Source organism: Mustelus asterias, chromosome 8 (genome assembly GCF_964213995.1).
Source record: "Mustelus asterias chromosome 8, sMusAst1.hap1.1, whole genome shotgun sequence".
In the NCBI taxonomy this organism is placed as follows: Eukaryota; Metazoa; Chordata; class Chondrichthyes; order Carcharhiniformes; family Triakidae; genus Mustelus; species Mustelus asterias.
Genome location: NC_135808.1, coordinates 140,295,990 through 140,312,087, shown reverse-complemented (window position 1 = coordinate 140,312,087; position 16,098 = coordinate 140,295,990). Strand labels below are relative to the sequence as shown.

At 46.6% G+C, this 16,098-nt stretch overlaps 1 protein-coding gene across 1 annotated transcript in view; it reads right to left on the bottom strand.

Annotated features, from left to right (window-relative positions):
- Positions 1–16,098, bottom strand: part of cfap45 (cilia and flagella associated protein 45) — a 223,278-nt gene that overhangs the window by 200,115 nt on the left and 7,065 nt on the right. The window contains exon 2 of the mRNA XM_078219236.1: positions 9,490–9,621. Within this exon, the coding sequence (XP_078075362.1) occupies positions 9,490–9,621 (132 nt within the window). The remainder of the gene's footprint in view (positions 1–9,489; positions 9,622–16,098) is intronic.

The window sequence follows — 16,098 nt, the reverse complement described above, 5'->3', positions numbered from 1 at the left end:
GTGTCTCCCACGGCGTTGCAAGTAGAAGGCAGTACACTGTGGTATCACTTGAACCATTGTACCAGAACAGTACCAGGGGTAGGGGAGAGAAGGGAAATTGAAGAAGTACACAGAGTGGATAGAAGTGATAGTGAGGAAGAGATAGAAATACACGGGGAGAATCGTGGGGAGGAGGAACAGGGCCAAGGAAGAACAAAAAGAATAGAGGATGATGAAAGTAGTTCTGTACATGAGCTGGCTGATGATACAAATGCCCAGCCTGAGCCTATTAGTCAAGGTGCCGAGGGAGGTGAGGACAGGGAAGGGGCCCCATTCCCCACCTGGGAGTTGGAAACTATTTCCCTTAGGAACTTCCGTGACCCATAGAAAAGGAGAATGGGATACAGAAGACATAAGGGTGCAGAATCAGGAAGATAGAGTATTAAGACAAACAAGACGTAAACGATTTGTGAGCACAAATACTATTTGGGAGAAAGCGCAGAAAAACAAATGGTGGAAATGGGCTGAGTATACAGGTCAGAAAAACAGTGATGGGAAAGAGTGTGTAGTATGTGCATCAGAGAAACCTAACACCCAAGTAACTGATATACCATGGGGATCAGGAGACTGTAGAACCAGGAAACAAAGCTGGAGAAAGGAAAATTGCCGTCCATATACCACATATATACGGTATCATATGATAGGGAATCGGAACTACTCGTATGAGAAGATAGACTGTTCCGGATCCGCATGTGATAACCTTTGTAAAGGTGAGCCGCCGTTGTGTCAATACCACTGCATCCTGTTTGCTGGGGTAAAAAAGGGCATCTACAGCTTGACCCACAGATGTCCAAAGTGGCCAAAAACGGCAGTGGACGCGGTCCCAAAGGAATGGAGTGTAGAGCCCAACTTACAAATCCAAGATTGCTATTGGAGGGAAAGTAGCACAGGAAGTAGTGTGGGAAATTACACAGGAGAGTGTGAAAGGATTTGGAATATAACCGATGCTCTTAATCTGATCCTCTAAGGAGAGGGATGGGCACCCCCTCCTTATGTGGTAGACTATCAAGAAAATCAACTGGCCGATCTCTGGTGGCTTTGTGGCCCGGAGAAAGGGCTATTGGCAAAATTACCACAGAATTGGAAAGGACTATGTGCTCGAGTTATGCTTGCCCAGAGCACTGTGATACTACCGGTGGAAAGAAAAATTAAATCACAAAGAATTAAGAGGGCATATACCCCTGACCCTACGATAAAATTGGACGCAATCGGACAGCCTCGCGGCATCCCGAATGAGCTCAAAGCTAGGAACGAAATAGCTGCAGGGTTTGAATCCCTCTTTGTTTGGATCACACCCAGCAAGAATACTGAGTGGATCAATTACATCTATTATAATCAGCAGAGGTTTATTAATTATACGAATGATGCCCTGGAGGCCTTAGGAGAGCAGTTGGATGCGACCAGCAAAATGGCGTGGCAAAATCGACAGGCGTTAGATTGGCTCCTGGCAGAGAAAGGAGGAGTGTGTGTTATGTTTGGGGATCAGTGCTGCACATTTATCCCTAATAACACTAATCCAGAGGGGTCATTTACACAAGCCATGAATAAGTTAAGAAATCTTAAGAAAGAAGTGAAAGAAAATGCTGGGTTTGGGCATGAGGTATGGAGTTGGCTGGACAGAATATTAGGAAGATGGGGGGCGTGGTTTGCCAAAGCTGGAGCTGTAGCAATAGCAACAATAATCATTCTGGGATTGATATTTTGTTGTTTTTTACCCGCCCTGAGATCCTTCCTTACCAGAATGGCAGTGCGGCAGATGGTGACGCGGGTGCTAAGCAGCTCACGCTCAAGAGAAAAAACAGAGGAATGGGAAAATCTTGAGCCGCCCCTGCTGAGTGGATTCACAATGACCTTGGTCGAAGTTGAAACTCGTCACTCTGTAAAATAACTACAATAGTGGAAGATCACCTTGTGGAAACAACAGCACCTTGCTGAAGTCCGCACGAAACCAGGAGAACTTAGTCTGTACACAGGAATCAGTCTTTTTCCCTTCCCTAGACAAGAGTGGGAAGGTTTTTGGCTGATGACTGTCAGGGGCAGGCAATCTGGAGGAGCAACCCAAAAATCAGAACCAGGATAGACAAATTATGATAAAGTTAGAATAGGGACACTGATCCCTGACCAAAATAGTCGGCTCCTCCACATCGCCTGGGAAAAGTGATTAAAATAAAATACAAATGGGATTGAGCAAGGGGATTATTTGAGCTTGGTAATTGGGATGAGGCTAGGGAATAGCCTCAAAGGGGGGACTTGTAAGGGAAATTGTATTAGATATTGTATGAGCTAGGTATGAAATTCAGATTCACAGGTTTTAGTAAAATGATATAGCAGATTTAGGTGAGTAGTGAGATGGGTATATAACCTAAAGTAACTTCGTGTGAACTAATATAATCAAGTGTAGTCGATATGATCAAAGTGGAGGAACTAGAGAAGTAATATAGCAATCACTAATTAAGGAAAGCAGACAACAGTCACTTAAGAAAACAAGGAAGACTGCTCGGTGGTTCAACTTAATAGTGGACCATAAAACCATAAAATCAGCAGAGAGAATGTCCTTTCTAACACTTTCGGCCTAAATCAACAAAACTACGATTATAGTACAAGCAGAAAAGGTCAGATAAAGGTAAGAGCCATAACCACCATGATTTAAGAGACACAGAGATATAACAGGGAACGACTAATTGCCAATACAACAGATAAAGGGTCTAAAGTAAGATGAGAACCAAGGACAGGCAATAAAAGTAAGATAAGAATCTTGAGATAGGGAGCTGAAATGTACATAAAAGACTGTAAGCCCAAGGGCTCTTTGGAGTGTTCCGGACGTTCCCGACTTTATCTCTTGTGCTGAGAAATAAAGTCTATTGCTTGGAAGATCGCTGCTCAGACTCTCTGTTTTAATTGATGTGAATAAATTGTCGTCCTGGGGAACCACGACACCCTTCTTAAATAGCGGAACCACATTAGAACAAAGAACAAAGAAAAGTACAGCTTAGCAATAGGCCCTTCGGTCCACCAAGCATGTGCCAATCATGATGCCCTAACTAAACCTTACTCGGTCCGTATCCCTCAATTCCCTCCCCATTCATGTACCAACCAGATGCCTCTTAAATGTTGCTAATGTGCCTGCTTCCACCACCAGCGCATTCCAGGCACCCACCACTCTCTGTGTGGAAAAACCTCCCCCGCACATCTCCCTTAAACTTTCCCCCTCTCACCTTGAACCTGTGACCCCTTGTAATTGACTCTTCCACCTTGGGAAAAAGCCTCTGACTATCCACCCTGTCTATGCCTCTCATAATTTTTTAGACCTCTATCAGGTTTCCCCTCAGCCTCCGTCTTTCCAGTGAAAACAATCCTAGTTTATCCAATCTCTCCTCATAGCCAACATCTCGAGACCAGCCAACAGCCTGGTGAACCTTCTTTGCACTCTCTCCAAAGCTTCCCCTTCTGGCAGTGTGGTGACCAGAACTGCACACAATACTCCAAATGCCGTCTAACCAAGGTTTTATATAGCTGCAACATGATTTCCCAACTCTTGTACTCAATGCCCCGGCTGATGAAGGCAAGCATACCATATGCTTTCCTCATCACCTTGGCCACCTGTGTTGTCACTTTTAGGGCCATGATCTGTCTAGATTAAGCTAGTTACTGCCTTTAAGAGAATTTAATCAAGCAAAGGACCTTCCTTTGCTTCAAACACTTCTCTAATAATCAAAAGTTCCTACCTTTATTTAAACTGATACATTATACTTTAAAACCATAAGAAAATATTCTGCAGGTATCACTTACCTATCGCCTGTTTCTGTTGGGATCACGTTACTTTTTGAACTGTCATGTCACCTCTGAAAGCCGCTGTAGGTGGTCCAATGGTCCCCAATGCAAGGCCACCGCTCGCCTTTGAAGATAGGTGGGAAAGGAGCATCCTGCTCACTCCTCACCGAACTCTCTCAGTTACCAAACTCCAACTTAAGCACTCCACTGCAATCCAAGTAGCACTCCAGTGCAACAAAAAACCAGATAAGAAAATGGAGTAAGGCCACTTTCAGATCTTGTTAAACTGGTGGGGCAGACTCGAGGAGTTAATGGCCTACTCCTGCCCCTTAAAAATAAGTACTCTTGTTTGAGTTCTGTTGGGGTGGACAGCCCACCTGGTGGAAGCAGCAGTGGTCGTGCCTCCGGCGCGGAGTCCAGCCTTGTAGCACAGAAGGGTAAGGAAAGGAGGAGGAAGGCAGTGGTGATAGGGGACTCTACAGTGAGGGGGTCAGACAGGCGTTTCTGTGGAGGAAGTCGAGAAACGCGGATGGTGGTTTGCGTTCCTGGTGCCAGGATCAGGGATGTTTCTGACCGTATCCAAGATATCCTGAAGTGGGAGGGAGAGGAGACAGAGGTCGTGGTGCATACTGGTACCACTGACATGATGTGGAGATGCCGGCGTTGGACTGGGGTAAGCACAGTAAGAAGTCTCACAACACCAGGTTAAAGTCCAACAGGTTTATTTGGTAGCAAATACCATAAGCTTTCGGAGCGCTGCCCCTTCGTCAGATGGAGTGGATATCAGAATCCACTCCATCTGACGAAGGGGCAGCGCTCCGAAAGCTTATGGTATTTGCCACCAAATAAACCTGTTGGACTTTAACCTGGTGTTGTGAGACTTCTTACCACTGACATAGGCAGGAAAGGGGAAGGGGTTATGAAAGGAGAATATAGGAAGTTAGGTAGGGAGTTAAGAAGAAGGAATGCAAAGGTAGTAATCTCGGGATTGCTGCCTGTGCCACGAGACAGTGAGGGAACATAAGAACATAAGAAATAGGAGCAGGAGTAGGCCATCTGGCCCTTCGAGCCTGCCCCGCCATTCAACAAGATCATGGCTGATCTGAAGCGAATCAGTTCCACTTACCCGCCTGCTCTCCATATCCCCTAATTCCCTTATCGATCAGAAAACTATCTACCCGTGATTTAAACATATTCAACGAGGAAGCCTCCACCACTTCAATGGGCAGAGAATTCCAGAGATTCACTACCCTCTGAGAGAAGAAGTTCCCCCTCAACTCTGTTCTGAACCGGCCCCCCCTTATTTTGAGGCTGTGCCCTCTAGTTCTGGTTTCCCTTCTAAGTGGAAAGAATCTCTCCACCTCTACCCTATCCACCCCCTTCATTATCTTATATGTCTCTATAAGATCACCCCTCATCCTTCTAAACTCCAACGAGTACAGACCCAATCTGTTTAATCTCTCCTCATTAGCCACACCCCTCATCTCCGGTATCAACCTGGTGAACCTTCTCTGCACTCCCTCCAAGGCCAATATATCCTTTCGCAAATAAGGGGACCAAAACTGCACACAGTACTCCAGTTGCGGCCTCACCAGCGCCTTGTACAGTTGCAGCAAGACCTCCCTGCTTTTATATTCTATCCCCCTCGCGATAAAGGCCAACATTCCATTCGCCTTCTTGATCACCTGCTGCACCTGCAGACTGAGTTTTTGCGATTCGTGCACACGGACCCCCAGGTCCCTCTGCACAGTCGCACGATGTAATTTTTCTCCATTTAAATAATATTCCAATTTACTATTATTTCTTCCAAAGTGGATAACCTCACATTTGCTAACGTTATATTCCATCTGCCAGATCCTCGCCCACTGGAAGGAACGGAATAAGGTGGAAGATAAATACGTGGCTGAGGGATTGGAGCAGGGGTCAGGGATTCAGATTCCAGGATCATTGGGACCTCTTTAGGGGCAGGTGCGACCTGTACAAAAAGGACGGGTTTCACTTAAATCCCAGGGGATTCTGGGGGTTCTGGGGGTTCTGGGACCCTTGCTGTTTGTCATTATCATAAATGACCTGGATGAGGAAGTGGAGGGATGGGTTGGTAAGTTTGCCGATGACACGAAGGTTGGTGGGGTTGTGGATAATCTGGAGGGATGTCAGAAGTTACAGAGGGACATAGAGCGGATGCAAGACTGGGCGGAGAAGTGGCAGATGGATTTCAACCCAGATAAATGCGTAGTGGTCCATTTTGGCAGGTGGAATGGGATGAAGGAGTACAATATAAAGGGAAAGACTCTTAGTACGGTAGAGGATCAGAAGGACCTTGGGGTCCGGGTCCATAGGACTCTGAAATCAGCCCCGCAGGTGGAGGAGGTGGTTAAGAAGGCGTATGGTGTACTGGCCTTTATCAATCGAGGGATTGAGTTTAGGAGTCCGGGGATAATGATGCAGCTATATAAGACCCTCGTCAGACCCCACTTGGAGTACTGTGCTCAGTTCTGGTTGCCTCATTACAGGAAGGATGTGGAAAAGATTGAAAGGGTACAGAGGTACAGGATGTTGCCTGGATTGAGTGGCATGCCTTATGAGGATAGGCTGAGGGAGCTCGGTCTTTTCTCCTTGGAGAGACGAAGGATGAGAGGAGACCTAATAGAGGTATCTAAGATGTTGAGAGGCATAGATCGGGTGGACTCTCAGAGGCTTTTTCCCTGGGTGGAAATGGCTGCTACGAGAGGACACAGGTTTAAGGTGCTGGGGTGTAGGTACAGGGGAAATGTTAGGGGGAGGTTTTTCACACAGAGGGTGGTGGGCGAGTGGAATCGGCTGCCGTCAGTGGTGGTGGAGGCAAACTTAATAGGGTCTTTTAAGGGACTCCTGGATGAGTACGTGGGATGTAATAGGATGGAGGGTTATAGGTAGGTCTAAAAGGTAGGGATATGTTCAGCACAACTTGTGGGGCTGAAGGGCCTGTTTTGTGCTGTAGTTTTCTATGTTTCTATGTTTCTTTACATTAGCATTGGCGAGAGATAGGATCAGTCAAGTTAGGAAAGTGTTTATTTGGAGTAAGGGCAATTATGAGGCTATTAGGCAGGAAATTAGAGACATAAATTGGAAGGAGGTTTTCTCAGGGAAATGTACAGAAGAAATGTGGCAAATTTTCAAGGAAAATTTGTCTGGAGCTCTACACAGCAATGTTCCAATGAGACAGGGGAGTTATGGTAGGCCATAGGAACCATGGTGCACGAAAGCTGTAACGAATTTAGTCAAGAAGAAAAGAAAAGCCTACAAAAGGTTCAGGGAGCTAGGTAATGTTAGAAATCGAGGAGAGTATACGACTAGTAGGAAGGAACTTAAGAGGGAAATTAGAAGAGCAAGAAGGGGTCATGAGAAGGCCTTGGCAGACAGGATAAAGGAAAACCCCAAGGCATTCTACAAGTATGTGAAGAGCAAGAAGATAAGATGTGAAGGAGTAGGAACTATCAAATGTGATGGTGGGAAAGTCTGTATAGAACCGGTAGAAATAGCAGAGGTACTCAATGAATACTTTACTTCAGTAATCACAGTGGAATAGGATCTTGGTAGTTGCAGTGCAGACTTGCAGTGGACTGAGAAGATTAAGCATGTGGACATTAGGAAAGAGGATGTGTTGGAGCTGTTGAAAAGCATCAAGTTAGATAAATCGCCGGGACTGGATGGGATGTACCCCAGGTTACTGTGGGAGGCAAGGGAAGAGATTGCTGAGCCTCTGGCGATGATCTTTGCGTCATCAATGGAGACGGGAGAGGTTCCGGAGGATTGGAGGATGGCGGATGTGGTTCCGTTATTCAAGAAAGGGAGAAGAGATAGCCCGGGAAATTATAGACCAGTGAGTCTAACCTCAGTGGTTGGTAAGTTGATGGAGAAGGTCCTGAGAGGCGGGATTTATGAACATCTGGAGAGGAATAGTATGATCAGAAATAGCCAGCACGGCTTTGTCCATGGCAGATCATGCCTTACGAGCCTAATTGAATTTTTTGAAGATGTAACTAGACACATAGACGAGAGAAGAGCGGTAGATGTAGTTTATATGGATTTCAGCAAGGCGTTTTATAAGGTAATGCAAGGCTTATTGAGAAAGTGAAGGGGCATGGGATACAAGGGGACATTGTCTTGTGGATTCAGAACTGGCTTGCCCACAGAAGGCAAAGAGTGGTTGTCGATGGGTCTTTTTCAGCATGGAGGTCGGTCCAGGGTCTGTTCTGGGACCCTTGCTCTTTGTGATTTTTATAAATGACCTGGATGAGGAAGTGGAAGGATGGGTTGGCAAGTTTGCTGATGACACAAAGGTTGGTGGAGTTGTGGATAGTGCAGAGGGATGTCAGCAGTTGCAACGAGACATAGATAAGATGCAAGACTGGGCGGGGAAGTGGCAGATGGACTTCAACCCAGATAAGTGTGTGGTGGTTCATTTTGGCAGGTCAAATAGGATGAAAGAATATAATATTAAGGGTAAGACGCTTGGCAGTGTGGAAGATCAGAAGGATCTTGGGGTCTGGGTTCAGAGGAGGCTCAAAGCAGCGTCGCAGGTAGAGGCTGTGATTAAGAAGGCGTATGGAATACTGGCCTTCATCAATAGAGGAACTGAGTTTAGAAATTGGGAGGTAATGCTGCAGCTGTATAGGACACTGGTCAGACCCCACCTGGAGTACTGTGCCCAGTTCTGGTTGCCTCATTACAGAAAGGATGTGGAAGCCATAGAAAGGGTGCAGAGGAGATTTACAAGGATGTTGCCTGGATTAGGTGGCATGCCTTATGAGGATAGGTTGAGAGAGTTAGGTCTTTTCTCCTTGGAGAAGCGAAGGATGAGAGGTGACCTGATAGAGCTGTATAAGATGTTGAGAGGTATTGATAGAGTGGATTCTCAGAGGCTTTTATCCAGGGCTGAAATGGTTGCCACAAGAGGTCACAGGTTTAGCGTGCTGAGGAGTAGGTACAGAGGAGATGTTGGGGGTAAGTTTTTCACTCAGAGGGTGGTGGGTGCGTGGAATCGGCTGCCGGTAGTGGTGGTGGAGACGGATTCGACAGGATCTTTTCAGAGACTTTTGGATAAGTTCATGGAAGTTAGTAAGATAGAGGGCGGCACGGTAGCACAGTGGTTAGCACTGCTGCTTCACAGCTCCAGGGACCTGTGTTCGATTCCCGGCTTGGGTCACTGTCTGTGTGGAGTTTGCACATTCTCTTCGTGTCTGCGTGGGTTTCCTCCGGGTGCTCCGGTTTCCTCCCACAGTCCAAAGATGTGCGGGTTAGGTTGATTGGCCATGATAAAATTGCCCTTAGTGTCCTGGGATGCGTAGGTTAGAGAGATTAGTGGGTAAATATGTAGTGATATGGGGGTAGGGCCTGGTGGGATTGTGGTCGGTGTAGACTCGATGGGCCGAATGGCCTCTCTCTGTGCTGTAGGGTTTCTAAGATTCTAAGATTCTAAAGGTTATAGGTAAGCCTAGTAGGTAGGGACATGTTCGGCGCAACTTGTGGACCGAAGGGCCTGTTTGTGCTGTAGCTTTTCTATGTTCTATGTTTTCTATGTTCTATTCTTATTTTCTTACCTGCTCCAGGAAGAGGAGAGTGTTAGCTGGGATCTTACGTGTGTCTCTGTGCAGGGGTCAGTACCAGATAGCATGGTATATACTTGATTGAAATTACCTGACGACGGTTCCCAAACAGACTCTCATCAACCTGAGAGTTTGAGGCCTTGATCCGATATCGACGTGAACGGCTGACGCTCGTTGAAGAAGTTCCTTGAACCTCAGGACCACAAGTTCTGGGGCACGCTGACTGAAAGAGAGCAGGAGGAATGAACAGCAAATCTCTCACATCCACACAGCACAGAATTACATTGTATACACAGCACTAAACAGGCTGCTTGCTCCATCTGATCTATGATGTGGAGATGCCGGCGTTGGACTGGGGTAAACACAGTAAGAAGTCTAACAACACCAGGTTAAAGTCCAACAGGTTTATTTGGTAGCAAAAGCCACTCGCTTTCGGAACAGGCTGTCCCTTCGTCAGGTGGGTAGGAGTTCACTCCCACCCACCTGACGAAGGGACAGCCTGTTCCAAAAGCTAGTGGCTTTTGCTACCAAATAAACCTGTTGGACTTTACCTGGTGTTGTTAGACTTCTTACCATCTGATCTATGCCAGTGTTTAAGCACCATGTGACCATCCTTCTCCCTCTTCTTCATCTCACAATATAAGTATATCCTTCCATTCCTTTCTCTTTTGTCTTTATCCATCTCCCCTTTAAAATATCAATGGTATTAACCCCAACCACTCCTTGTGGTAGTAAGTTTCACATTCCCACCGCTTCTCAAGGGCAGATAGGAAGCGGCACTAAATGTTGGCATTGCATGAATAAATAAAAAGGAAAAATTTCTCCCAAATTCTCTATTATATTTAATACCAACTATCTTCTACCGATGGCCTCTCATTCTCGTCTCGCTACAAGTGGAAAAATCTTGACCCCTACCCTATTGAAATCCTTTCATATTATTCCATTTTTGTATTATTCATCTGGAGGCCAGAACCATTCACTTTAATTTAAGTGTGGTAACCATTTAAGAATTAAAATATAAGAGCTTGAGTTGGCTATTTGGCCTTTTGGGTGCGCTCCACCATTCAGCAAGGTCACGGCTGATCATTTACCTCAACTCCATCTTCCTGCACTATCCTCATATACTTTCTTGTCTTTAGTTCTGTGCGGATTTCTGTCTTGAATATACTTAATGACTGAACATCCACAACCTTCCAACGCAGAGAATTCCAAAGATTCACAACACTCTGAATGAAGAAATTCTTGAAGAAAGTCATAAATGAACAATCCTTTATCCGGACACTTCCTTATATTTTACCTTCTCTGACCAGTGAAAATAACATTTCAGTGTCTACCCTGTCAAGGACCTTCATACTCAATGAGATCTTTTCTCATTCATTGAATTTAGACCCGATTTAAGAACAAAGAACAAAGAACAATACAGCACAGGAACAGGCCCTTCGGCCCTCCAAGCCCGTGCCGCTCCCTGGTCCAAACTAGACCATTCTTTTGTATCCCTCCATTCCCACTCCGTTCATATGGCTGTCTAGATAAGTCTTAAACGTTCCCAGTGTATCCACCTCCACCACCTTGCCTGGCAGCGCATTCCAGGCTCCCACCACCCTCTGTGTAAAATATGTCCTTCTGATATCTGTGTTAAACCTCCCCCCCTTCACCTTGAACCTATGACCCCTCGTGAACGTCACCACCGACCTGGGGAAAAGCTTCCCACCGTTCACCCTATCTATGCCTTTCATAATTTTATACACCTCTGTTAAGTCTCCCCTCATCCTCCGTCTTTCCAGGGAGAACAAACCCAGTTTACCCAATCTCTCCTCATAACTAAGCCCCTCCATACCAGGCAACATCCTGGTAAACCTCCTCTGTACTCTCTCCAAAGCCTCCACGTCCTTCTGGTAGTGTGGCGACCAGAACTGGACGCAGTATTCCAAATGCGGCCGAACCAATGTTCTATACATCTGCAACATCAGACCCCAACTTTTATACTCTATGCCCCGTCCTATAAAGGCAAGCATGCCATATGCCTTCTTCACCACCTTCTCCACCTGTGACGTCACCTTCAAGGATCTGTGGATTTGCACACCCAGGTCCCTCTGCGTATCTACACCCTTTATGGTTCTGCCATTTATCGTATAGCTCCTCCCTACATTATTTCTACCAAAATGCATCACTTCGCATTTATCAGGATTGAACTCCATCTGCCATTTCTTTGCCCAAATTTCCAGCCTATCTATATCCTTCTGTAGCCTCTGACAATGCTCCTCACTATCTGCAAGTCCTGCCAATTTTGTGTCGTCCGCAAACTTACTGATCAACCCAGTTACACCTTCTTCCAGATTGTTTATATAAATCACAAACAGCAGAGGTCCCAATACAGAGCCCTGCAGAACACCACTAGTCACAGACCTCCAGCCGGAAAAAGACCCTTCCACTACCACCCTCTGTCTTCTGTGACCAAGCCAGTTCTCCACCCATCTAGCCACCTCCCCCTTTATCCCATGAGATCCAACCTTTTTCATCAGCCTACCATGAGGGATTTACTCAGCCTCTCATCATTGGACAACCCAGCAACCCAGGAACCAGTTGAGTGAAGTTTGATACATTCTCTCTCTCGGAAATGTATATCTTTCCACATACAAATATATGAATTAAGAGCAGGAATACGCCACTTAGCTTCTCAAGCCTGCTCCACCATTTGATAAGATCATGGGTGATCTGATTATGGCCTCAACTCTGCTTTCCTGCCCACCCTTTCTGCATTTTGACTCCTCGTTAGTAAAGTATCTATTAACTTAGCATAAAATATATTCAGTAACCCTGCCTCCACCACTCTCTGGGGAAGAGAATTCCACACTTCCAACCCCCTGAGAGAAAAAAAGTTCTTCTCATCTCTGTCTTAAATGGGAAATCCCCTATTTTTATACTGTGGTCCCTAATTCTAGTTTTTCCCGCAAACAGAAACATCCTCCCAGAATCCACCAAGCTGAGACCTCTCAGGATCTTATATGTTTCAATAAGATCATCTCTCAATCTTCTAAACTCCAATGGATATGGGACTTTATTGCCAGAATCAGTCTGGTGAACCTTCTCTGAACTGTTCTAATACATGTACGTCTTTTCTTAAATCAGAAAACTGTACACAATATTCCTCATGTGATCTCTCCAAGGCTCTGTACAGCTGGAGTGACACTTCCCTACCTTTATAACCCTTTATAACATTCACCTTCCTGACCATTTGCTGTACCTGTATATTATAATGAATTGTTATTCATGCACCAGGAAATTCAGATTCCACTGTGCCACTAAGTTCTGCAATCTCTCTCCATTTAGATGGTGTCTTGATTTTCTACCTTAAGTTCATACTTTCCCATTATATACTCCATCTGTCATTTTCTGGCCCACTTTCTCATCCTAATCTATGTCCCTTTGAAGACTCCTTATATCCTCTACACAAGTTACTCTCCGACCTAGCCTGGTGTGCACGGCAGATATGGCAATCATACATTCGGTACCATCATTCAAGTCATTTACACAATGAGGACCCAGCACTGATCCCTGTGCCACTGCACTGGTCACATCTTGCTATTTGAAGAAGTCCCATTTGTGCCCAGTCTTTGTTAGCTAACCAATCCTCTGTCCTATGGTAAAGAAACTGAGTCACACACAGTGCTCCAGCTGCAATTCTCCAATGCCCAGCAATCCCACCTTCCCTCTCTCCATACTGAGCCTCTGCCCTCCGCATCCCCAATATCTGCCCTCCCCATCCCCAGTATCTGCCCTCCCCATCCCCAGTATCTGCCCTCCCCATACCCAGTATCTGCCCCCCCCATACACAATATCTGCCCTCCCCATACCCAGTATCTGCCCTCCCCATACCCAGTATCTGCCCTCCCCATCTCCAATATCTGCCCTCCCCATACCCAGTATCTACCCTCCCCATATCCAATATCTGCCCTCCCCATACCCAGTATCTGCCTGCCCCATACCCAGTATCTGCCCTCCCCATACCCAGTATCTGCCCTCCCCATGCACAATATCTGTCCTCCCCATACCCAATAACTGCCCTCCCCATACACAATATCTGCCCTCCCCATACCCAATATTTGCCCTCCCCATACACAATATCTGCCTTCCCCATACCCAGTATCTGCCCACCCCATACCCAGTATCTGCCCACCCCATACCCAGTATCTGCCTTCCCTATGCCCAATATCTGCCTTCCCCATACACAGTATCTGCTCTCCCCATACCCAGTATCTGCCCTCCCCATACACAATATCTGCCCTTCCCATACCCAGTATCTGCCCTCCCCATACACAATATCTGCCCTTCCCAAACCCAGTATCTGCCCTCCCCATACCCAGTATCTGCCCTCCCCATACACAATATCTGCCTTTCCCATACCCAGTATCTGCCCTCCCCAAACACAATATCTTCCCTTCCCATACCCAGTATCTGCCCTCCCCATACACAATATCTTCCCTTCCCATACCCAGTATCTGCCCTCTGCATACACAATATCTGCCCTTCCCATACCCAGTATCTGCCCTCCCCATACACAATATCAGCCTTCCCCATACACAATATCTGTCCTTCCCATACCCAGTATCAGCCCTCCCCAGCCACAATATCTTCCCTTCCCATACCCAGTATCTGCCCTCCCCATGCCCAGTATCTGCCCACCCCATACCCAGTATCTGCCCTCCCCATAGCCAGTATCTGCCCTCCCCATATCCCTCTTGCCCTGCTATATATGATATTTGTAAGAGTTTTAACAACACCAGGTTAAAGTCCAACAGGTTTATTTGGCAGCAAATACCATTAGCTTTCGGAGCGCTGCTCCTTCGTCAGATGGAGTGGAAATCTGCTCTCAAACAGGGCACAGAGACACAAAATCAAGTTACAGAATACTGATTAGAATGCGAATCCCTACAACCAACCAGATCTTAAAGATAAGATAATAGAACATAGAACAGTACAGCACAGAACAGGCCCTTCGGCCCACGATGTTGTGCCGAGCTTTATCTGAAACCAAGATCAAGCTATCCCACTCCCTATCATCCTGGTGTGCTCCATGTGCCTATCCAATAACCGCTTAAATGTTCCTAAAGTGTCTGACTCCACTATCACTGCAGGCAGTCCATTCCACACCCCAACCACTCTCTGCGTAAAGAACCTACCTCTGATATCCTTCCTATATCTCCCACCATGAACCCTATGTGAGTGGAGGGAGCATTAAGCACAGGTTAAAGAGATGTCTATTGTCTCCAGACAGCGTACCTGATACACTGCAGGAAAGGATGTCCCGAGGCATGGTACATTGGGGAAACCATGCAGACGCTAAGACAACAGATGAATGAACACTGCTCGACAATCACCAGGCAAGACTGTTCTCTTCCTGTGGGGAGCACTTCAGCGGTCACGGGCAATCAGCCTCTGATCTTCGGGTAAGCGTTCTCCAAGGCGGCCTTCACATAAGAACATAAGAAATAGGAGCAGGAGTAGGCCATCTAGCCCCTTGAGCCTGCCCCGCCATTCAATAAGATCATGGCTGATCTGAAGTGGATCAATTCCACTTACCCGCTTGATCCCCATAACCCCTAATTCCCTTACCAATCAGGAATCCATCTATCCGTGATTTAAGCATATTCAACGAGGTAGCCTCCACCACTTCAGTGGGCAGAGAATTCCAGAGATTCACCACCCTCTGAGAGAAGAAGTTCTTCCTCAACTCTGTCCTAAACTGACCCCCCTTTATTTTGAGGCTGTGCCCTCTAGTTCTAGTTTCCTTTCTAAGTGGAAAGAATCTCTCCACCTCTACCCTATCCAGCCCCCTCATTATCTTATAGGTCTCTATAAGATCCCCCCTCAGCCTTCTAAATTCAAACGAATACAAACCCAATCTGCTCAGTCTCTCCTCATAATCAACACCCCTCATCTCTGGTATCATCCTGGCCCTTCACGACACACGACAGCGCAGAGTCGCTGAGCAGAAACTGATAGCCAAGTTCCGCACACATGAGGACGGCCTAAACCGGGATGTTGGGTTTATGTCACACGATCAGTAACCCCCACAGCTTGCCTCCTGGACTTGTAGAATCTCACTGGCTGTCCTGTCTGGAGACAATACACATCTCTTTAACCTGTGCTTAATGCTCCCTCCACTCACATTGTCTGTATCTTTAACACCTGGTTGGCTGTAGGGATTCACATTCTAATCAGTATTCTGTAACTTGATTTTGTGTCTCTGAGCCCTGTCTGAGAGCAGATATCCACACCATCTGACGAAGGAGCAGCGCTCCGAAAGCGAATGGCATTTGCTACCAAATCAACCTGTTGGACTTTAACCTGGTGTTGTTAAAACTCTTACTGTATTTACCCCAGTCCAACGCCGGCATCTCCACATCATATATGATATTTCACACAGATCTCTCCAAACTGAAGCTTCCTACCATCTTCTTTCCTTCTGCCAGTTGTTGTTGTTATGCTGGTTGCTGTGGAAACTGTCGGCCTGGGAGCCGATGACGCGCACTCTCCGTTCCAATGGCGGATCTGTGTGGGCGGGGCTATTATACCCCAGGGCCCGTCCCATCACCCACCAACAGGCCCCGCCCACATTACATTCCCAACAACAGGCCCCGCCCCTGTGCGGGCACTCAGCAACAGGCCCCGCCCCTGTGCGGCCCTCAGCAACAGGCCC